Source organism: Rhinolophus sinicus, linkage group LG15 (assembly GCF_036562045.2).
Source record: "Rhinolophus sinicus isolate RSC01 linkage group LG15, ASM3656204v1, whole genome shotgun sequence".
NCBI classification, from domain to species: Eukaryota; Metazoa; Chordata; class Mammalia; order Chiroptera; family Rhinolophidae; genus Rhinolophus; species Rhinolophus sinicus.
In genome coordinates this window covers 7,305,608-7,329,962 of record NC_133764.1, presented here as the reverse complement: position 1 = coordinate 7,329,962, position 24,355 = coordinate 7,305,608, and the positions used below count along the sequence as shown (strand labels likewise).

At 42.8% G+C, this 24,355-nt stretch overlaps 1 protein-coding gene across 1 annotated transcript in view; it reads left to right on the top strand.

Annotated features, from left to right (window-relative positions):
• The window catches only part of DNAH9 (dynein axonemal heavy chain 9), a 241,202-nt gene that overhangs the window by 40,388 nt on the left and 176,459 nt on the right, over positions 1–24,355 (top strand). The window contains exons 10-12 of the mRNA XM_074319350.1: positions 5,425–5,581; positions 12,261–12,365; positions 22,223–22,380. Of these exons, the coding sequence (XP_074175451.1) occupies positions 5,425–5,581; positions 12,261–12,365; positions 22,223–22,380 (420 nt within the window). The remainder of the gene's footprint in view (positions 1–5,424; positions 5,582–12,260; positions 12,366–22,222; positions 22,381–24,355) is intronic.

The window sequence follows — 24,355 nt, the reverse complement described above, 5'->3', positions numbered from 1 at the left end:
GGCATACGGAATAGATCCTAGAACTGGAGTATTTATGCTGAGGACAGAGAATTTTCAAAATTTAAATATTAAAATGTTTTAAAAGAGACAGATTTGTTTTAGGTAGATGCTGAGGACATTTTTCTTCTGTGAATGATATTTCTCATGTTGAGCTTGGAACCTATCAAACACCCTAGGTCTTTTTCCTGTGAGCCGCCATCTAACCATATCTCCCCTATGCAGTATATGTGCAAGTGCTTGCAAGTTTAATTTGTATTCGCCTTTCTTAAATTTCACTCTGTTGAGTCCACCCCATCATTTTCAGTTGTTTCAAATATTTAGAATTTTGGTCTATCTTCTATCTAATCAATTATTTCTTAACTCGAGTTATTGATGAAGATACTGAACATCAGGGACCTGAGTCCTGGTGATGCCGCTGAAGGCCTCCCTCCAGTTAGATATTGTTGCCTCCATGTTTATTCCTTAGTTATGATGATTGAACCATGTGGTAGGTGTAATTCTAAGAATGATCCCTAATGACCTTTTTCCTCGTATAATCTCCTCCCCTTTGAGTATGGGTGAAAACTATAAATATGCCGATATCATTCCCATGATTATGTTTTGTTTATGCCAAAAGGAAAATTATTCAGTTGGATCCAGTGTAATCATATGAGCCCTTAAAAGCAGAGCTTTCTCCTGCCTGAGGGCAGAAGGGGAGATCAGAGAGATCTGAAGCATGAGAAGAATTTGACATGCCATTGCTGATCTTGAAGACGGAGAGAAGCATATGCAAGGATGGTAGAATGGCCTCTAGGAGCTACCACGAGCCAGGAGGACCTCAGTGCTATAACTGGTAGAAACTTAATTCGGCCAAACACACAAATGAGCCTGGAAGCAGATTCTCCCCTAGAGTGTCCAGCCAACTGATACCCACCTAGACTTTGGCTTTCTGAGACCCTTAATACAGGAGCCACCTGAACATCTGACCTACAGAAGTGAGATTATAAATGAGTGTTGTTTTAAACCACTTAGTATGTGGTAATTTCTTACATAGCAGTAGAAAACAAATACATATGAACTGAGATTCCACCAACTCTAAGATTAGCCAGACCACATTTCTGGGATAGCTGTAGGCTATTCATAACTGAAATCAAGATATGGTATCTTTGATAATTTCTTTCATCTGTCAACTGAATAACTGTATCCAAAAAAAAAAAAGAAAAAGGAAAAGATATGCTCTCTATATTTATTATCTCAAAAAAGAATACCTTGGCGGTGAATGGGCTTTCTACTTTTCAAGGCACTTTCATATCTCTTTTCTTATCCTCATAAGAACCTGGTGGGACAAATAAGAACAAAGCCTATACAAGTCATTTGTCCAAAGGAAACAAGAGAGACTTCAGCTCGATATTAGGAAGACCTTTCAAACAATGAAAATTGGCTCAGTGTGGAAGGGGCTGCTTTCTAAAATAATAAATCATGCCTTGAGGAAGAAAAGGCTACGTGATCGTATTTGAAGGATTTAATTGGAAGGAGCATGGCATGGTTAAAGAGCCAATCCTATGAGGTCTTTTCCAATACTGAAGGTTCTGTGTTCCCAATAAGCTGCTAAACTAAATTGACCCATATCCATGATGGGGTTCGTTGGCTAGACAAGTGCTCTTCTTAAAGGATTCCTTGCCATTCTCACAGGTTGCTCTTGTTTTGAAAGCAGAAAATTTATCTAAATTCCTTTGTACAAAGAAAACACTGTGTAATGGACCTTAATAACACATTTTTTTAAAGCACCAAGTTTTAATAACTTGGGCAAGTTTCACAAACACTTTGTAGTGGAGGCAAGATTTGAACTCAGTCTGACTTGAGTCCTTACCTGAATCCACTATAGCACATTCTGCTCCCATCACTGGGAAAGAGAAGCAAATCGAAGCAGTTGGCGTGGATGCTTAAAGAGATGGACAATCTAATAAGACCACAGATGGTATCTTAGAGCAGGGGCATGTGTCCCAAAGGTTTAGGACATTCTGCTAGTTTAGTGACCTGAGCATAATGGCAACCCATCATGCAGAAGAGGGAACTACTGTGTCTTTTCTTTGTTTTTCTCATAGCCCAAGCTACAGCCCCACTGTCCCTGCCGTAGTTATTAGAACTCCTTAGACAGGCCACTTTGTTTTCCTGAACTTCAGTCTACCTATCTGTAAAATAAAGGGATTGGATTGGTTAATTTTGGAAATCCTTTCCAGCTCTAGAGAGCTCTGATTATGGGGAAAAACATATATTTTGACATTCTCTCCCCAGTGCTTCTCCTGGAGATAACCAGAAGTTCAGTAGATGCTCAAAAAGAGACTGACATCAAGTTCTGAGGATTTCTTTTGAGAGATTCTTGAGTTTTCTATGAGAATTCTATTTTTGTGAAAGTTTGTGCTTCTGGATGCCTGCAAGATTCCATAAGAACCCTGAAGTTCCAGAGAGAAGAGGCCTGGGATTGCCCTTTGGGTGGCAGAGGAGGCAGCCCTGGGCCAGAAAGGGGGTGGGGGAGAGAGCAGAGAGGAAAGTTGCCTGAGGGTCAGGATTCCACCAGTCTAGGCAGCTGCCTTTCCCATGGGAGGTTCAGGGTTGCTGGCAGGCCCCAAATAGTTCTAGAAGCCTGAGGCTGAAAGAGATGGGAGGCATAGGGGCCAATCTGGAGCCAGAACTCAGCCCAGAAGGGCAGATACAGTGAAGGCTGCACAGAGGACTCTGCGGGGATCTAACCATGAATGTCTGAGAGAGGAGAGAAGCATTGCCAAATGGTTACAATGACTGAGCAAGGTGAGAGGAGACCCAGCTTTCCGTCTTAACCCTGACTCACCTCACCTTGTGGCCTGGCCCACCTGGCGGATCAACAACTCGAATGTGAGCTTAGCCCAGGGGGAAAGGTGAGCCTAGACAACCAGGGGTTAAAGACAGCCCAGGACCCCTCATCAGCTGAGTCAACAGTCCATTACACAGGAAAACTCCAGGTGGGATAATAAGTCTGCACACTTCTCCTCTCTGCCTGGGGAACTGCCTTCCTGGGTCTCACTTTTAAAGGATGAAGCGAAGCTCGCACTTACTGAAAGAGAATTCGGGGACTCACTTTAAGTCTTTTCAAAACCATTTTGGTTCCAGTGGAGATCCAGACACCATCTGGCATGAAAGGCGTTAACTCAGAGTTTCTGGTTAAGTCCAGATATCAAATTCAAAAACAGAGAATTCATTTCAGAGACCCCCACAGATGGCCCCTTCCTGACCAGCCTGCAGGTTGGGAGCCTTTCTGTTGATTTGCTAAGTATTAAAACGTTAGGCCAATGGCCCATTTCTAGTGGCTTTAATAAGGTGTAATTTACATACCTTAAAGTTCATCCATTACAATGTGATGATTTTTAGTAAATTCATAGGGTTGTGCAACCATTGCCACAGTCTAGGTTTAGAACATTGTGATCACGCCATTTGCAGTCAGTCCCCCCTCCCGCCCCACTTCCCGGGCAGCCACTGTCTCTGTGTTTCTCTGGACATTTCACAAATGAAATGGTACAATATGGAATCTTTGGTATCTGACTTCTTTCTCCATGAAACATCACCATGATGTTTTTGAGGTTCATTCGTGATGCAAAATGTATCAGTACTTCACTTCTTTATATTGCTAACTAGTATTCCATTTCGTGGCTACGTCTCATGCTGTTTATCCATTCACTATTGATGGCTATCTGGGTTGTTTCCAGTTCTTAGTGTTATAAATATTGCTGCTATGAACATTCCTGCCTAAGTCTGTCTGTGTGAACATAAATTCTTATTTCCTTTGGTTAAATTCCTAGGACAATTGTTGAATAATATGGTAATCTTTACTTTTTAACATTTTCACTGTGATGTTCGTCTATAGTCAAATGATATTTCCATGACGCTGACTGCGGCATTCAACTTTACCCCACGAGCTCAGTGTTCCAGAAAGGAAGTTTAGGAAAGCAGATGTACATTTTTCTATAAATTCTGTGTTTTTCAAGAATGATTAACAGTAGGAAATTTTTATATTTTAAAGTAATCATTTATTTTACCAAAATGTAGCACATTAATGGTATTTACTTATATATACTGTAATTATTTTCTGTGGACTTTTGACACATTTTAGAGAACAAACTTGAAATCAATTAATGCAATGAAAAGGTTAAGAAAGTACCAAACTGTCTTCCAATGTAGCTGTACCATTTTACATTCCCACCAGCAATGTATGAGGTTTCCAATCTTTCCATATCCTCACCATTTGTTATTGTCTGTCTTTTTTATTATAGCCACTAGGTGTGTTGCAATACCTCATTGTGGATTTAATTTGCATTTCCTTAATGACCAATGATTTTGAGCATCTTTTCTATGTGCTTATTATATAAGATGTATATTATATAAATATGTACTACATATGTGTATGTGTATATGTATATATATATATATATATATATATATACACATATACACACACACACACACAGTTGGAAGTTAAGTGGAGTAGGAACTCAGCTGAGGTACATCTGCTCACTTACCCCAGTGTTGAGGGGTCCAGGAATATTTAGTGGGTGAAGTAATGACACATACGAGCCCCAAGGGGTTAGTAGCCATCAGCCAGGCAAAGCTTGAAGAGGAACATAATCCAGGTAGACTGGGTGTGTTGGGGGCTGGATGTGGGAAGGAGAGAGGGACAAGCACAGCCCTAGTAAATCTGGGTGTCTTAGTCCGTTCAGGCTGCTACAACAAAATACCATAGATGGGGTAGCTTATAAACAACAGAAATTTACTTCTGAAGGCTGGGAAGTCCAACATCAAGTTGCCAGCATGCTCAGGTTCTTGCGAGGGCCCTTTTTCTGCTCACAGATGGTGCCTTCTCACTGTGTCGTCACACGGTGGTAGGGGCGAGGCATCCCTCTGGAGCCTTTGTAGTGAGGCACTCACCCTGTTCATGAGGGCTCTACCTTCACGACTTAATCACCTCCCAAAGGCCGTACCTCCTGATGCCATAGTCTTTGGGGGTTAGGATTTCACCTTATGAATTTTGGGGGGCACACAAACATTCAGAGCACAGCACTGGACAAGTGAAAATAGCTCTTCATGAATGGACTTTAAAGTATGGGGGCTGGGGAAGGGGAGCACTGAGAAATGACCAAGAAAAGTAGGGAGGAGCAAGATCAGGAACAGGCTAGCAGAGAGCCACCGATGCCCTTCAGGGAGGGGGCATCCTGATCAGATGATTCTTTACAAAGTCCTCCCACAGCACTGTGGGGAATACATGGGAGTGGGGGGCTCTAGGATTTCCTTTCTAGAAGCAGTTTCAGGCCTCCAGTGGGCCTTCCCGCTTTCTGTCACTAGGACCTAGCAGGGCCAGAGCTGTTCACGGGCCACCTGTGGCACTGACAATGACCTATGCCCTCCTGTGTTCCACAGGTGCTACATCACCCTCACCCAGTCTCTGCACCTGACCATGAGTGGGGCTCCAGCGGGACCTGCAGGCACAGGCAAGACAGAGACCACCAAGGACCTGGGCCGAGCGCTCGGCATCATGGTCTACGTGTTTAACTGCTCAGAGCAGATGGACTACAAGGTACAGGCCCAGCTCGGGGAGGGATTAGGAACCGGGGGGGGGGGGGACCAGGGTTCCCCACACCCCCCTGGCCCAGCTCAGAGGCTCAGACAAGGAGATCCTTGCTCCCCTTTTCACAGGAGACATCGGGGCCCTTGACCCCTGAAACTTGTCAACCTCCTTGTAAACCTCAGCACCACGGAATCTGCTTCCACTGGTGAGATCTGCAACCATAGATGGGTTACTTCCGTTTTGGGGTCTTCTTTTCATCATCTGTAAAATGAAGACGCTGAACATATATCCAAAGCCCTAAATTCCCTATTTGACCTAGAACCAGAGAAAGGCTCATAGAAAGGCTAATATAAAGGTTTCACATAAAAATCATATTTCGGCTCTTCTGTAAAAAAATGGTCATTTTACCCAGAATACCCACAAGGACAAAATATTCTACGAAGACAGGTGTGACTTCTGAAGACAGACTAGATTAACCGTTACTTCTAACAAGAGACGCCCACAAAAGATAAGTGCGGGGCTAATGATCTTCATTTAGGCAGTCGTCACTTTTACATTTTTAATGTATTCGAGGTTTTGTGTCATAAAGAAAAGCAAAAGAAGCAAAATACCCACTAGGTCACTTTTAGCTAGCAGCATTCTACTCACAACTAGTCCTTAGATAGATTCTTTAAAAAAAAAAAAAAAGTGTCATGACAGATTGCCTCACTGTCTTATTCTTTTTATTTTGTTTTACTGTATATATTTTGACAAACTGCCTTAAGTCCCTGTTGAGAACAGGATAGCATGTAAATAAATTTGGAGTAGAAAAATATAAAACAAATGCATTAGGATAGATTAAATATTTATGTGTGTAAATCATGTGATAAATTGATTGCAAAATAATTTTAAAATAATTTTACACATTTATGCAATGAACTGTTACTCTGCCATAGAAAAAAAATGAAATCTTACCATTTGTGACAACATGGATGGACCTAGAGGATATTATGCTGAGTGAAATAAGTCAGACTGAGAAAGACAAATACCGTATGATCTCACTTATATGTGGAATCTAAAGAACAGAATAAATGAACAGACAAAACAGAAATAGGCTCATAGATACAGAGAACAAACTGATGGTTGCTAGATGTGAGGGAGTTGAGGGATGGGTGAGAAAGATGAAGGGATAAGGAAGTACAAATTGGTAGTCACAAAATAGTCACGGGGATGTGGAATACAGTATGGGGAATAAAATCAATAATGTTGTAAAGACTGTAGGGTGTCAGATGAGTACTGGAGTTATCAGGGGGACCACTTCGTAGATTATATAAATGCCGAACCACTGCGCTGTGCACTTAAAACTATCATAAAATAACATTGAATGCCAACTGTAATTTATATATATTACATATTATATATAGTCACAGGATGTAAAGTACAATATAGGGAATATAGTCAATGGTATTATAATAGCTATATACGGAGTCAGATGGGTAATAGACTTGTTGGGGTTATCACTTTGTGAGGGATGTAAATGTAATCATTATATTGTTTTGTACACCTGAAACTAATAAAAAATAAACTTAAAAAAGATAAAAAAAATTTTAAATAAATAAAAATAATTTTAGAGTTTGCAAGGTAACACTTGAACTTACCATGTTTAGAACACTTTAAATGAGATTCACCTCTTGTAACTTTAATAATTTCTCTTAGATATAAAATTTTGCTGTGCAGAGAATTGCAGAATCCTGTGGCACCATTTTTTTTTTCTCATAACAAGCAAACAAAAGGAGGATTCAGACCCCAAATGACTGTTCTCCCTATAGTCTACATGCTCTAAATTTTAACTTGGTTGCTTTTATTGATAAACACATTAAGATAATACTTCTCTGTAGATTGGGCTGGAAGAAGAAAGTTTATTTTCCTGTTTAAAGAAGTAAACAAACTTAGCCTTAAAGACTATTTTCAGTTTCTAGATTCTTCTGTAGTTGAGCAATGGCAGCATTGCTGAAATAAGTACAGTCTCCCAAGAGGTACATTCTGGAGGACATACTCGTTTAGATGTAGAAGACCTGGCATATTGACTGAAGAAAATCAGCCAGTCTCTTCATGGTCATGCCTAGCACAGTGGACAAGCAGATGAATTGGCCTCAGGGCCAGGGGTCACTGAGGCCATTTTACGCAATCATGTCAAAACTTACAACTGAATCCTGACCCCACCAATTCCTCTCAGAGTACAGAGTGAGAGGGGGAAGTCTGTCTTTAGTTTGTTTGAACAGTGAGCGAAGCTTTGGTCGTGAGTCCAGGCTAGATGCAAGCAGAATTTCCATCAATAGGTATGGCCGTAGCGAAGCACGCCAAAAGGAAGGGGATCCCTTCCTAGACATCAAACATCCTTTGTAACCAAACAACATCGCTAAGCTGTTCGTAAACCTCCTCTTCCCGTTGTTGTCCAGCTATTCAGAATTATTTTGATCACAAAGTACTCTCCAGCAATCAAGTTAATTTGAGTATCACCATTGCTCAGCATGTGTTGGCAGCATGGGAGGATACCAAAAATAGAGATAGATAGATAGATAGATAGATAGATAGATAGATAGATAGATAGATAGATAGATAGATAGATAGACAGATAGACAGATAGACAGACAAATAGATAGATGGGTTGGATATAACCCAGTCCATTTGGAGAGACAAGAAAGAGACATGAAATAATTAGGGGACATGCCAGACAGCGTTACACTGAGTGCTAATGTTCTAACAACTTTGAGCCCTGGAATACAGTAGAGGGAAAGCCACAGAGAGAGCTGGTCAGGAAAGGCATTGTGGAGGGTGTGAGACCTGAGGATGTTTAAGGTTTGGGTGAGTGCCAAACAGGGCATGTGACGTTTTAATACAGCCAAACCCATTAAAATGTGAGCTTTAAAGACATGACCAGGTTCTCTATGCAGTTGCTGCCCTTCCCCTGCCCCTCGTTCTGATTTCACCTCTGAACTTACCTCACAGGGCTTGGCAGGACAAGGAGAGGAGTGGAGTGAGGGTCAGGAAGAACTGTCATGCACCTCACCAGGCATCATTCTCATGTGTCATTCTTGACACTTCCAGCAACATATTCTGTTTCTGTACCTCGAGAGAACACGCTAGAAGTAAACACGGAACACTGGCTGAGCACATTAGAGTGGATTGGGGAACAGGAGGAAATAAGAGATGGGGTTGAATAAGGATGGGGAGGGATACAAAGGCACTTGAGAGAATCTGACCTGGAAGTCGTGGGCTACAGAAAGACTGCAAGTTTCAGAACAGAAGTAGGAGCATGATGAAAACATAGTATTTAAGGACGGCTCCTTGGAGACAGGGAGACTGGAAGGAAAGAAAACTTTTGGTGAGAGCATTGCAGTCATTCAAACTAGAGAGAGTGAGGAGCCAGATGATGGGGTAGGAAAATGGAAAAGAAAGGACAGCCTTAAAAAATTAAATAACCTAGTAAACACGGGGAGGGGTGGGAGGTGAAACAGAGGGAGGAGTTTTTGGGCTATAGTCAAGGATGCTCACAATCTTTTTTGTCACAGGAATTCTATTAGGAGGCGTCGGGTAATGGGGTAGACACAGAACAGTGTGAAGATTTCAGGAAAAGGCAAAGTTATTGCTTTATTAGTGCTGGTTGGAAAAACCTATAAAACTAGCCACTTTCTCTGGAAATGGCTACAGTTTTAGTGCTAACGTCTTCTTTATATTATAGCAGCAATACTTTCCTTGTACCTCATTTCCTTGACCTCATTTTGGAGAGGCTATTGCTGAAACATTAAATGGTTTTGAATCTGAACGTATCTGGATCTTTTCTGACCTTTCTGTAGCATCAACCCTATCTATAAAACACTCACTCCTTGAAACCCTAGTCTCTTGGTTTCTGAAACATACTTCCACAATTCTCCTAGCTTTCTGATCTGGCCTTCTCAATTTCATTTTCTGATCCTCTTTTCATGATTTCATGTTTTACCTGGGTACTGACGATGCCCAAATCCATCTGCCAGATTTACTCAGGGTCTAGTCCTCTCTTTACCTGGGCAGTGGAGGTCTCCATTTGGATGCCCTTCTCTCGTATTTGGTTGACACTCTTCTCAGGCCATTCCTACTAACTCCCATCTTCCTTCTGGCCAGATTCCTACTGCCATTAATATGATAATCTTATTTTTCTCGGTGGTCCAGTGTGGCAAGCTTGAGACATCCTAATTGTGTCATGTCTTTCGTTTCATAGTTCCAATCAGTCACAAATGTTGATTCTTCCCTCAGCAGGCCTCTTGCTTCCAGGTTTTCAACCCTATTCGTATTGCCCTTATCCTAGCCCAGTAACTCACCATTTTATAGCAAGGTAAGACCACAGCCTAGCTAGTCATTGTACTGTTGTGGTGGGGTCAAAAGTAGGACAAAATAGAGTCCTGCGGTTCTGCTCAGAACCTCAGGGGGTAAAGTGTGGGGGTGACAAGTCCCCTACCAATGAAAATGCTATTTTTCCTATTTTGTGTATTGGATTTCTGTTTGATGAAGGGGATCCACACCTTTAAAAAGCTTTTAAAACCACTGTTAATGTGGGAAAGCATAGATTTTGATTCCTGAACTTCCACTTAACTATATATTTGTGACATTGGACAGGTTGCTATTATTATCTCAAATATAATAATAGATATTACTCTCTCTCTCTCTCTCTCTCTCTCTCTCTCTCTATATATATATATATATATATATATATATATATATATATAATACAATAATATAATATATATCTCAAATATTTAATAATATATATGTATCTGTATCCTCAGAATATAATAGTTGTAATATCTAGCTGTAGTATTGTTTTGAGTACACAAACACAGTGCCTGGAACTCAGAGAGACTCTCTGTGACCTCTCAATCTGAAATAACCACATCACTCACATTTGAAGACTCCAGTGGGACACTACTAGCTGACAGTTTGTTATTTTTGCGTCATTAGCTGTTTTCCCCAGTAGAATGTAAATCCCAAGAAAATAGGGGCTTTGTCTCCCTTTTTCACTGCTGATTCCTCACGACCTAGGACAATTCCTGACACATAGTCATGCTCAATAAGTATTTGCTGAATGAATAGAGGAATCATTTAATTCAAGGGGCTTAATAAAAGGAGGGGTTTATTCTTCCCTCCCTTTTCAAAGTCTGCCCCTCAGCCAACTTAGCTTCTGTAATGTTAGACTGGTTCACCTAAGATGTTGATTTCGTCATGTTTTTCTCTGTTTCAAACCTCCAAAGATCCCTTATAATAATTCAGGGTTTTTCATAACCATGAGCTCCTTTAGTAATTCAACTTTCCAGCCAAAAGGCACCTTTATTTTTCTCTGGAAACATCTTGGTTTTGCTCATCCTTTGTCCATAATCTTTCCTCCTCCTAGAAAGCTCTTTCGTTCTGCCTACACAGATAGTATTATGCTAGTCAGCCCGCATTCCCAATATATGTTCTGTGAGACATCAGTATCCCATATCTTCTGATTTCTGTTCTTGTGTTCTTTCCCCTACACTAATATTTGCCAGAATGCATCTGAGAAAACCAGGGGTTGCATGAGGGGAAAAAAAATTGTAGCCATATAACAAAGTTGAATTAATTAATTTTGTAGGACTTCTCAGGCCCTTAAAATGTTATAAATTAGCAAAAGTAGGTTATACCAATGTGTTTCCCAAGTTTGCTTGACCAAAAAGCCTTGTCTTCAAGGAGTATCTTCTAGATTTGGCATTCTGTAGAAAGTGCTGTTGTAATACTATGTGAAACTCACCTCTTTGGCCAAACTGATCATTCTAGAGCATTTTGATCCACTCCTCTATGAACTCCAGAATATCTGTGGTCTATACTATCCTTTGGAACCACTGCTCACATAGCACTTTACCTATTTTATTTGCATACGTTGTCTCCAAACCCAACTAGAAGTTCTTAGAGGGACTGAGCCCCCTGTGTCTAGTCCAGGAGCTATGCCCAAAGCTGGTACGTGGGACTTTTCTACAATTTGCATTTGCCAACACTTTAATGATGTGTCCTTGCCAATGACCTTGAGAGTGTCTCCCAGTAACCTCTCTCTTTATATTGCTCCATGGTTTACTAGTTCACATTTAATGCCCAGAATGGTTTTTATTTTTAGGACAGATACGGCATCTTTCCTCTGAAGTTCTTTCCTTACTCTCATTTGAAAGACTTACCTGTAGTTTACTTTCTATAGATGTTATCACGTCCCACCTCCCCCCCACCCCCCCATTTCTAGATTTCTGTCACTCTGGGAAACCTGGGTATTTGGGCATGGATTTAAAGATACAGACATAAACTTTTTCATCAGTGCATGCAAAAGGTTGAGTGGGAGGCTTTTTGTCAGTATGGTGCAAGAAAAGTAATATTTTATTCATTTCCTGGGATTTTGAAAGCTACAGAATCAACAGTAATGCAAGCCTGATGACATTTTGAAGGGATTTTGTTCTAAGTGTCTTGAAAAGGTTCTGTTTGATCCTGTGACTTACATTGGCACCCATAGCCATCAAAAATTTAATTGTTCTTGAAATTTTAATACAAGTTTCTAACTAGTGGTCTTTAGAAGTCTGGAAGTACCTATAATAAAGAGGATGGAAAATGACTTAGGTGTGTATTGATAAGCTTGATATTGATAGTAATTTAATCTTTGTACATTTTATTTCAGTCTTGCGGCAACATCTACAAAGGCCTCGCTCAGACTGGTGCCTGGGGCTGTTTTGATGAGTTTAATCGAATCTCCGTGGAGGTCCTGTCAGTGGTGGCCGTACAGGTAGGGGGGCCAGAAGTTGGTGGGAGCCCTGTGGTCCTCACGCCAAGCACTGCGGAAGTCTGTCATAGCCTCTTGTTTTCAGCCTCTCTTCATCTCCTTCCCTGTCTCCCTGCAGCCTTGCATTTCATGCCCCTTCCTCCGCTCTGTAAAATCAGGCCTGAGTGCAGAACAGCTCCATACCAATGTGGACCCGTTCACTGGCTGTGGGACTCCATTTCTCCTCTGTAAATGGGGAATAAAGAACAGCCTTCTCACCTGCTTCATAGGCGTGAGGAAGGATCAAGCAAGATGGCGGCTCCCACTGCTTGGAAAGACGTGGGGAATTGTCAGACTGGGGCATAAAACTCAGCTCTGCCACTTCCAAGCTGCGAGTCTGGGCGAGTTGCTGTGCTTCTCAGCCAGTTCACGTAATTATATATAAAGTGAGGATTACAGTGTGAATGTTGTTGAATGAAGGAAGTCATTTTGGGGTCAGGTTTTATGTGAACATGCCACTTGCCGTTCAAGTCCTGCAGAACGTGCTTAGTGAACTTTGTGCTCAAGAGTAGGGTGAAGGGTCCCCAAGTGAATAGGACAGACCCCCAAGTGCATGTCTTTAGTGTTCTAGACATGACTTGAGTTCTGACATGGAGTATGGGATAAGACTGCTAGACAGGTTGTCTTGAAAACAAGCCTTAGAAGGAGGGAGAAGATTTAAACTGGGGTAAGGATCCCCAAGACAATGGGAGCAGCAGAAGAGTGGGGGACGGAAAAGTTAAAAAAAAAAGAAAAAGTCTGTTCTGTACCCGATACTTCTCATATATCATCTCTTATACCTTGTATCCTCCATCTCTTAGAGCCCCACAACAGCTATCCCCCATATGTATTTATCTGTGTGTGTGTGTAGGATTTGAATCCAGCTCCCCCGCCCATGCTGACCGGGTGCAGGGCTGGGCACAGAGCTGGTGTACAGGAGATAAAACGCTAGAGAGGAAAATAAGGCTAGAGAGGCAGGTTTGAACCAAATAGTAGACAGACTAAAATGCCATGATGTGCATTATGCCTCCTTCAGTGGGAAACGGAACCCCTGGAGATTTCTGAAAGGGAACTCACCCCTCTACTTGGCAGCGGTTTCAAGGAGGGGCTGGGCAGCAGAAGAATCAGCCGCTATAGTCAAGTCAGAGCTCTCTCATGGGGTCCTGATTATAGCTGCAAAGGCCTAAATGGGATCCAACCTCCCGCAAAAGCCCCAATCACCACAGAGAAGCATATCCTTTACCAGCACCTGTTCCCATGTTCCTCCCTGTAAGCTGAGTCTCCCCATTTCCCGCTAGGGGAAGCTTGTGTTTCATACCCCCCCACCCTCTCCGCCATCAACAAGACAAATGTCAGGGTACCGTATAATGACAAAAGCTGTGGTGAAGTCTTGGGACAATTGCATGTCTGGTGCTTCTAGTTTGTGCCCGCACACCATGCAGTTAAAAAGACTTAAATTTTCCTCTTGTCGTTAGCTTTTATTTCTAAAACAATATGTATGCAGTATGAAAAAGAAAACTGCACTCTTTGGTCCCTATGGGACTTCTGTTTAATTTTTTCAAGTCCAGATAAAGAATAAGGAAAAAGTTTAGCTTAACTGACATTTTTCTTAGGCAAGTGTGCAGGGTTGAAGGAAAGGGCAGCAAAAGGGGTGGGGGAGGAGCTGCAGAAAGAAGGCTGTCATGGTGGGGGGAGGGGAGGCAGTCAAGGCAGCATCCTCCCCCTCCAACTGGCTTGTCTGCCCTGTCGGGAGCCAGTCTCTACCCACATACCCCCCACATGCTGGCACCCCTCCTGCCCAGGCATGCTGTACCTGCCACAGGTAGGCTGGTATAGAAGCAACCACAGGCTGAACAGTGATAGAATTTATACCATTAGCCAATCCTATGGCCCACTCTCACCTCCAGCTGCCACTGGGAGCCATAGGTGGTTCAGGGGCTCTGCAGGGTCCCTTCACTTCCTCACCCCTAAAGTGGTCAGTCTTACCATCTCTTGCATTTGACAGCCAGTTGGTGTTCCCACTCACTGACTCTTGTCCAGACTTTTTCTTGGTGAAGCTCCTGGAAGGTACAAAAATGTGGGGCTCTTCTCCTGTTCCCAGTGGTTTTATGGTTTTACCCTTCCTTAGGTCTGTTTGGTTCATTAGGAGTTCGTAGAGGAAGGATGTCAAATAGCTGCCTGAACATTCTCTTGGACTGAAAACCCTTGCCTAGCTTGGTTCAGAAGAGCTGATTGTATGCATTTCAGTGCTTTCATGTCAGTAGCTTGAAACTATGGTGGGGGTGTTTCCACTATGGAAACTGGCAAATTCTACAAATCAGTTGTTAAACATTTACCATCATACTTATTCCTTCCAAGAATGTGAGGTCAGTGTTGCCAGATCTTTTAAACTTTAAAGAGAAGCTCAATGTCCATATTTTTATTTTTTACATTTTCTGGATTTCAATAAGTTCGCAACTCATTCAGTCAAAAAAAAAAAAAAAAAAAAAAAAAAAAAAATACCCTGAGCCAGACAAACAAAACACATTGGTTGCCTGTATTCACCTCTGCATGGTCACTTCATCAAAAACAACAACAACAACAACAAAACACTTAAAACCAGGAATGACACCCCTGTAAGGTCTTTTTGAATTTGGGGTATAATCCCTTTTGGAGTATAAGATGTAGAATAAAACAAGTAGAATAAACCTTTCCCAGAGTACTAATTCTAGGCCTAGAATGGTTCTGAAAATCAGGACATAAATGTAGACTTTTCACGGCTGCCGGTATTGGGGTTGATAACCCATAATTATACCATGTACCTGGGGTTTTTCTCCTTACTTCTTCCGCTGCAGATGTTTCGCAGCTGATGTCTTCCTCCATCTTTTTTATTCCTTGCCCACTTTCCTGTTATTTTTACCCACCTTTCTGTGTACTTCTTTCATCTTGCTTTTATGATTTTCTTTGCCCTGTCTTCTGCCTGCTAGCCACAGATATCAGAGGGCATTTCTTGTTCTCACCAGCCAGGTTGCACTGCTCTGACTGGCCTCACTTAAATCCAGGATGATTCATCATAAACAGTTATACCTGTGGTGTCCCAGTGTAGCACTCAGAGCTGGAAGAAGGGGTTGTGCCAAATGGCTGTCTCAGTGTGTCTCCCCAAGGAGCCCAGGGAAAGGGCAGGTGGTGAGAGTCAGACCAGGATCAGCATAGAGCTCGTCTTGAGCTCCAGACATTGTGTAAGCAAGTTTTGCATATAATTGGGATTTGAAAATAAGCAGGTTATTGTAGAGTGAGGTTAGCCAGGCAAGGAAGTGGGGAAGTAGTTACGTATGTAGGCTTTGACACTACACCATCAGTGTTCAGTTTTGGCTCTGCCACTTACTAGCTGCGCCACCTTAGGCAAGTTAATTTTTCAAGTTCCACATCTGTAAAGGGGGTTAATAATTGTACATACTTGATGCAGTTGTAATAATTATTAAATTAGTTAATATGTGTAAAGCACTTAAAAGAAAGCCCTGCAAATAGTAGGTACTCAATAAATGTTTGTCTCTGTGATGATGATGATGATGATGATGGTGATGGTGATGGTGGTGATGGTGGTGATGGTGATGGTGGTGATGGTTGTGATGGTGATGGTGGCGATGGTGGCGATGGTGATGGTGGTGATGGTGATGGTGGTGATGGTGGTGATGGTGATGGTGGCAATGGTGGCGATGGTGATGGTGGTGATGGTGATGGTGACGATGGTGATGGTGATGATGATGGTGATGGTGATGATGGATAATGGTGATGATGGTAGAGATAATGATGGTGGCATTAATGATGATGGTGGTGGTTATGGTGGTGTTGGTGATGATGATGATGATGGCTGTGATGATGTTAGTGGTGATGATGATTGTTATCATTATTACCTGAACATTGTAGTTAATTGGTTGAAGAGAAGTAGAAGGCTGGGACCATACAGCAGGGTGGGATGGTCCACACCCTGGTCTCACCAGTTTTCTCTACACCTGACCCAGCCTCGGCTATCTTACCAAACTTAACAGTGTCCTAACCAATGAGGCAATGCCCAACAATCATTGTCCCTAATGGATAATAGACACTGTGAATTTGCCTTATTTTGAAACTGTCCAACACAAGGTCAGTAATGGGTTCTCCAAAATCAGTTACCTTTTGCTTCTAGAATTAAATGAAATAAGTTCAACCTGGAATTACATGATACTTGCACACTCCAGTCTAGGAACACACCCATAGGAGACACTCTCAAGAAAATGGTCTGACAGCAGCCTGGGAAACATCTGAGCTTGTAGCATTTAAAATCATATACCATCCAAGGAGAAAATTGCACTTATTATTCACACAGTAATCCAGGCTGGCATATCCATCCAGAAGCCGCACCAGCAGTGACACTTTGTCTCTTGCCCTCCCTCTCCTCCTCTCTGCTCCTTGCCCATCTGTGCTCATCTTCCCAGTAACTTCTACAAAAGTGAGTATGCTTCAGTGTCCTTGAACGTGGATATTTTCATGTCTCTGTCAAATTGGTCAAGCAGAATTGCATATCCAATTAGGAAAAAGTATGGCAATTCCAAGAGCAATTACTCAGCTATTTTTAAAACATATATGATACTACAATACTTAACTTTTTTACAAAATTTTGCCATTACTGTTGCAATCAGCTTGCTAGGCCTTGGGTTATCTGGGCCTGGGGACATGCGCCACCAGGGCACGCTCCACCTTCCTGTACCTGCAGCCCCTTATCCCCCTCCATGTTCTCTGGCCAGGCATTCCTGCCACTTCCCTTCCTTCTGAGGCTGGAAGGAGCTAGAAGCAGCAGATTAGTTAGCAAAGACTTTGGATCCCATCATACAGGGTTCCAAGTATTCAAGGTGCCAAACAAATGCTAGAGTCTCAGAATCAAGGGAGCTTCCCATGCCGCACCCTTCACAGAAGAGCTTAAGGTCTAGGGTGAAAACACAGAAATATAAAATGATGTAAAAAGCGATGAGTGGGTTACACTCCCTGAAGGCAACAGATGCCAATCTGGCGTTGCAGAGAGATGTGTGGCATGAGCCAGGCAGGATTTTAATAACACATGGCATTTTGGAGCAGCTGGAAAAGAGAATGACCACAGGGCACCACAGATTGGGCCACTTCCCTAGCATGAATGGGACAAGGTGGAGGGGTGTGGAGAAAAAGCTGAGAAGAGGATTCATGTGGCAGAGCTAGCTGGTGACCCCCTTAAAATATGTTCCCTGCAGAGAGCTGTATGACTAATTTTTTTTTTAGTGCATCTGATGCAGGGCTCTAGCCTGGGTGGGAGGATATAGGAATGGAACCCTACAGTTCACCAATTTCTAGTCTTTGAAGGAAAAGATATCTTTCCTAAGGTATCAAATCAAGTCCCCATTGTCAGATGAGCACACATGGCGTGTGCAGGTAACAGGACTGATCATTGAAATCAGGGCTGGCCTTGCAATATAGAGAATTAAAACCTATACATATATCGCGCCAGATGGGCACTGGACTTAGCAGGGACACCCCTTCGTAGACTGTGTAGATGCCTGACGACTGCACTGTACATCTGCAACTGAAGTTGAATAATATTGAATGTCAACTATAATTGCATAGAGAGAGTGTCACGCGATGTGGAGTACAGCATAGGGAATAGAATCAATGGAATTGTAACAGCTGTATGTGATGTCAGGGGTAGTAGATTGGGGGGTAGGTTATCACTTTGTGAGGGGTGTACATGTCTAACTAGTACATTGTTTTGTGCACCTGAAACTAATTTTTAAAAACCCTATACATAGATGTAAAATATAAGACAGTTCCATTAGAAAGATGCAGTTCAAGGCCGTAGAGGCTGGAAAGAGAAAGTGAATCCATCTGGTTGGGACCATGGTGGGTCATGAAACTGGTGTGGAAGAGTGTGTGTTCCAGTGGCAAGGACACTTAACGGGCCACCAGGTGTCCTGAGAGTGCCCATCTGTGTCAGCCTCACCTGGGAACCTGTTAGAAATGCACACTCTCACTCTCACAAATGCACAGGTGAGAAACACTTCCCTGTTAGAAATGCACACTCTCAGACCCCCTGCAGATCTGCTGAAACACGAGCTGCATTTTCACAAGATCCCAGTGATTCATACACATAATAAAGTCGGAAATGTGCTGCTCTGGAGCAGTAACTCCAGTCCTGGCTGCACGTTAAAGCCCTGGGCAAGTCTGAAAATCAGTAATGCACAAAGCAGTCTCCACCTCCTAAGATGCTGATCTTATTGGTCTGGGGCAGGACCTGGGCATTGAGTTTTATAAATAAGTAGATGCTAGATAGATGGGTAGATAGATAGGTAAATGGACAGACAGATAGATAGGACCTTCCCACATGGCTCTCATGTTCTGCAAACTTTGAGAACCAGAGCTGAGAGGGACACTGTCAAGTAAGGAAAACATCTTGAGGACTGTGGAACTTGGGTTCACATCAAGACCAGCCTGGCTGGTCCAGGTGAGTCGGCTGCAGTGTGAAGTTCTCTCCAGCACAGGTGGGCAGAAGGGAATGGAGGACCCAGGCTCATCTGAGAAAGGGAGGGGGTCAGTCTGCAGCTATGGATAGGGACACCTGGGCAACAGCAGGTCTGAGTAGAAACCTAAGAATTGACTGGACTGCTATGTTTCTTGAACTTGAACTTATATGAGAATCCCCTGAAGGGCTTGTTAACGCAAGCCTTGTTGGATACCACCCCCAGAATTTCTGATTTGGTCAATGTGGGTGGGGCTAGGGATTTCCATGGGAATTTGGGGGGACCCAGGGACACAAGGTGTGGAATGAGGGACAAGTCACATCTGCTTGGCCTCAGTTCCTCACTGGTAGAATGTGTGGTCCAGGGACACAAGGTGTGGAATGAGGGACAAGTCACATCTGCTTGGTCTCAGTTCCTCACTGGTAGAATGTGTGGTCCAGGGACACAAGGTGTGGAATGAGGGACAAGTCACATCTGCTTGGCCTCAGTTCCTCACTGGTAGAATGTGTGGTCCAGATCATAGTTTCTCACCCTTTGCACTATGAGCGTCTTGGGCCTGATCACTCCTTGTTGTGAGGAGCTGCCCTGTGCGTTGTAGGCTGGTCAGCAGCATCCCTGGCCTCTACGCGCGAGCTGCCAGCAGCGACCTCCCACTAGGTGTGTCACCAAAAATATCTTGGCACATGGCCTATTATCCCCTCGCGAGGACGGGCAGAATCAGCCCGTTGAGAACACCAGTTTCTCCCCAGGTTTCCATTTTTGTATGTTTTGTTTCATGGGGGCCAAAAGCACCTTTTCTTATTTTGTGGACACTTATGCCTCTAAACTCTAACTTAATTATTTTCAGAGCATCACAAATAACTCCAGAAATGTGTATATTTGATGAGGAGCTGGCACCTCCTGGTAGAAGGCGGTTTGGGGAAGAGACTAGAGGTGTGTGCTTTGGCACCAGATGGCCTGGTTTTTCACTCAGGTTGCCCACTTAGCAACTGTTAGACATCTGGCAAATGTCTTTTTTTTCCTTTCAACTTTTTATTTTGAACAAATTGTAGAATTAGAGAAAAGTTGCAAAAACACGTAGTACAGAGAGTTCCCACATAGCCTTCCCTTGGCCTCCCCTATGTCAACACCTCATATGACTATAGTACAGTTTCCTACCTGCCTTCTGCTTTGGTTGCCTCGTCTATAAGATGAAGACTTACCCACCTCATACAGCTGTTGAGAGGACGAAGCGGGATAATTCATGTAAAATACCCAGAATAGCATCTGGTACATATCGAGTGCTCAGTAAATGTCAGTTATTATTTTGTTGTTATTCCCTGTGGCTTTAAAATCTCCGAAAATGATGAGTCTTTGGTGGAGAAACAGATCCCCAGCAGTGAGGAGTATGCCTGGAAGCCTTAGATATTGGCCTGTGCCTACCCGTGTGTGCACCTCCACCTGGCCGGGCTCGCAGTGCAATGCACATGATCCCGTCCCCCTGCTTCTCCCCTCGCATCCTGAAGGACCTCTGGACTTGATCAAGGCCTGCTGGATCCTGACCTTTACCTGGCAATGCCTTGTTCCGTGGACCTCAGCTGCTGTGAAGGCAGTGAGGACATGCTAGCAGAGGTCTCCTGTCCTACAGGAGCCAGGTGACAGAACCTGTCACTGGCACTGATGCTCCACCATTAACTGCATCCTCAGTCTGTTCCACATGCTCCTTCAAGGACTCCCTGAGAACAGACCCAAAAGCACAGATGCCTCCAATCCTACAGTGCATCATCATTCTCTCTGAGCAGGAGGTGTCTGGGCCTCAGTGTTGCTGGAGGGAATGCTGAGTTAGAGTGAACCGCACAAAAGGCCCTGGGCTCTCGCTTTTGCCTCCACCCAGAGGTACCAGAGCAACTTGTAAATGGTAATCATGCTCACCTCTCCGCTCCATAACAAGGTGAGCACTCAGTATAATTTACAGGTGGGAGGACTGAGCCTGAAGGCGCAAACCAGCCTTTATTTAGCACCCCCATAGCTTGCACGCTGGTGAGAGGCTCCGTGGCAGAGCTGAGCTTTAAGCACCCCAGGAACCAGCAGAGCGTAATCTGTTTGGCCAGCGTGCTGGGTGCTGAGGCTGCCTCTGCCAGAACGGCATTGATATTCTACACTAGAAAAGACATTTCGGTCTCAAACTAATTGCTGCCAGCTCAGATGCGCTCAGTCATTAGAGCTTCACTTTGGGAAAGGAGCTGAATCTTAATTGTAAAACTGTCACAGGTTCTGGCAAACACCACCCTTCCAGGCTCTGGAGAGTCTTGCCCAGTGTGAGAAGGCCCAGGTTCTCTCTCTCTCTCTCTCTCTCTCTCTCTCTCTCTCTCTCTCACACACACACACACACACACACACACACACCTGCCGCCAAAGCTCCACTGAACGTTTGGCTATTCGAAACACTCTGAACATAGCTGACGGGCTTGGGGCTCATTCAAAAAAACCTTAGTCTGTCCCCATCTTTCAGGTGTTGCTTTCAAGAGCCCTGGGAGGCTGAAAATACTCAGAGACATTCCGGGGCCCTGCTGAACAAGTGCGCCCCTTTTGTTGCTGGTCATTTTAGTACATGGTTGTTTTTTGTTTGTTTGTTTTTGTTGTTTTTTTTCCAAAGCACCAGGTGTGAAAATAAATGGGTGAATTTTATTTCTGTCCCTTCCCGCCTATGACTAGTAAGAGTGATCTAGAATGGAGATCTGACCAGGTCAAGCTTCAGTTTAAATACCCTGTGGCTCCAGACCACATTTAAGAAAAAGCCTAATCTCTTCAAGGTTCTAACAGTCCTCAGGAATTTGGCTGCAGCCTACGTTTGCCACTGTGGCTCTTGCTACTTTTCACCATACAGGACACTCCATCCATACAGGGGTCCCCTGGACTTAACACAGTCTGTTCTGGAAACGTCGACCGGTGAGTGGCTGAGAGGAGTTAAACGGAGATGGGGACCACAGCTGCCGTGACGATGGGCACAGAACAATTTCCATGTCAGCTGCTATTTTTAAGCATTTTCTGTATGCTAAACCCTTGATGACTTTATTCCATTTAATCCTTAGAGCAAGCTCTGGAGTTACGTACAGGTCTTCTTTCCATCACCCGGAATCCCTTTGCCTGATTCAGGTGCAGATGCCACCACTTAGTAGCTAGCTGTGTAAGGTTGGGCAAACTACTCCCCCGGTCAGTGCTTCCGTTTCATCATAGAGAAATGAGGGCGATGGCTTTCAAGGGCTACTGGACAAGTGTCTGTGTTGTGTGTGGGTTCCCACCTTCAGCCACTGTCTCGACACTGAAATGCAATGGAGGCATTTTCTGTTGACTCCTTCACAGGTGAAAAGCATTCAAGATGCAATTCGAGATAAGAAGCAGCGGTTCAACTTCCTTGGGGAGGAGATTAGTCTGAACCCTTCTGTGGGGATCTTTATCACCATGAACCCAGGCTACGCCGGCCGCACAGAGCTGCCCGAGAACCTCAAGGCCCTTTTCAGGTGAGTGTCAGCCCTGCCCACGGGAGGCCCCAAGAGAAGCTTCTTTTATTTTCCTCACCAGAAAGACATGACCTATATGTTAGAGGAAATATGGGACATACCCAAAAGTAGATTTTAAAAGGCACTTTGAATGCTATCACCAGTAAAATGACTTTTTGCTTAATTGTGTTCGGTTCTTTATATGCATGTTTGAAAGTCATACATTTGTAGTGTACATTTGTGGTCTACACACAGTTTTCTATTGTTTTGATTTTTCATTTCCTAGTCTATCATAATCATATCACAAGTAGTTCCTTCTGTTAGATATTCTTAATAAATCTCATTCATGACTGCATTTTATTCTATCATTGGTCCACAATGAAATTAACTAGTCCCCCATCGTTAAATATTAACACTATTTCTAACATTTAAAATAAATTCATGCATAATGCTGTATTACACATCTTTGTATAGAAGTCCTTTTTTTTCCTGTATGCATGATTATTTTCTTTGGCTAGCTTCCCAGAATTGGAATCATCGAGTTAACAGGGAGCAACATTTTTAAGGTTCTAGATACACATTGCCAAATTGCTTTCCAAAAAGAGTAGTGCCGAATTATACTCCTAGTAGTAATGCACGAGCACCTCTGTTACTTTACCTTTGCCAACCATAGATAGTGCCATGTTTTAAAATCTTTATTTTAATAAGAAAACACAAATGCGTTTCCTAGCAGGGGCTGGAATCTCCATTCTTTTTTCGGAAAAGAGAAGTCAGCCCAAAAAGGAGAAAACTGAAAGATGCTTCATGGCTTCTGATTTTCCACCTACTGGCTGTGGAGCTATGACAAAGTCGAGTATGTCTCTTGTCTTTGGACTGAGACATATACTGCCCTCTGGGGACAGGGAGGCCTAGGAGGCCACTGGAAAGCTCCCTGTGTGCTCAAGCCCCTCATGCTGTTCCAGGGTGGCAAATTCCTGTATCACGGGAGTGGCATGGTATGTCCTTCTTCAGGCAGGTCCCTACTTTAACCAAAAGCTTGTTAGAATTTCAATAGGTTGTCTAGACTGGTACCACAGAATACTGTGTGGCTTTCTATTTGTTTATACCAAGTACTTATTAAATAAGCCCTGTGTTACAGAAGATAATGGAGGTGGGTTATCACCCTGATAAAAATTATTTCTTTTATTTTTTCCCCTGAATTTATAGATAACGTATCCATAGAAGAACATTTAGGGGAAGAAAAGAGAAAAATATTTTTTAAAACAATAAATACAAACATATACTCTTAGATTTAATTCTTACAAAAGCCCTATGAGCTGGATACTATTTGTATCCCCCTTGTGCAGTGAGAAAACAGAAGGATTCAGCAAATTGCCCAGGGTAGTAACCCTAGTTACTAGGATTAGCTGTAACCCAGCTAGTTAGTAGCAGAGCTGGAGTTTGCACCCAGGCCGTCTGGCTCTGGACTCTGCTTCTCCCCATCTCAATACTATCATCCAGAGATAGTCAGCGTAACCATTTGGCATTCTCCTTTTCCATGTTTGTGGGCCGAGTATTTCTTTTTCAAGCTTGGTATTAGACCCTATATAGTTTAATATCCTGCCATTATTAATTAATGTCTTTTCATGTCATTAAATGACTTTTCTACAGCATTATTTTTCATGACCATATTACATTACATTCTATGGATACATACCCTTATTTCATGTTGCAAAATAATTTTGAATTTCCAAGTATTTGATTGTTCTTTTGAATTTGTAATATATTTTTATTTTACATTTTGCAATGTAAAAGGACAAATTTACTTGAATGAAACTTTTTTAAAATTTTGCATCAGTGTAGGGAAAATGGAATTAAAGACATGTAACAATCTTAGGCTTCTATTAAACACCTAATAAACTAACTAAAAATAAGTAATTTTAAAATCAAGTGTTTCTAGAGCCAGAGGTGGAAAAAAATCAAAGTAGTAAACCCTTATATAATATACACAAAAATC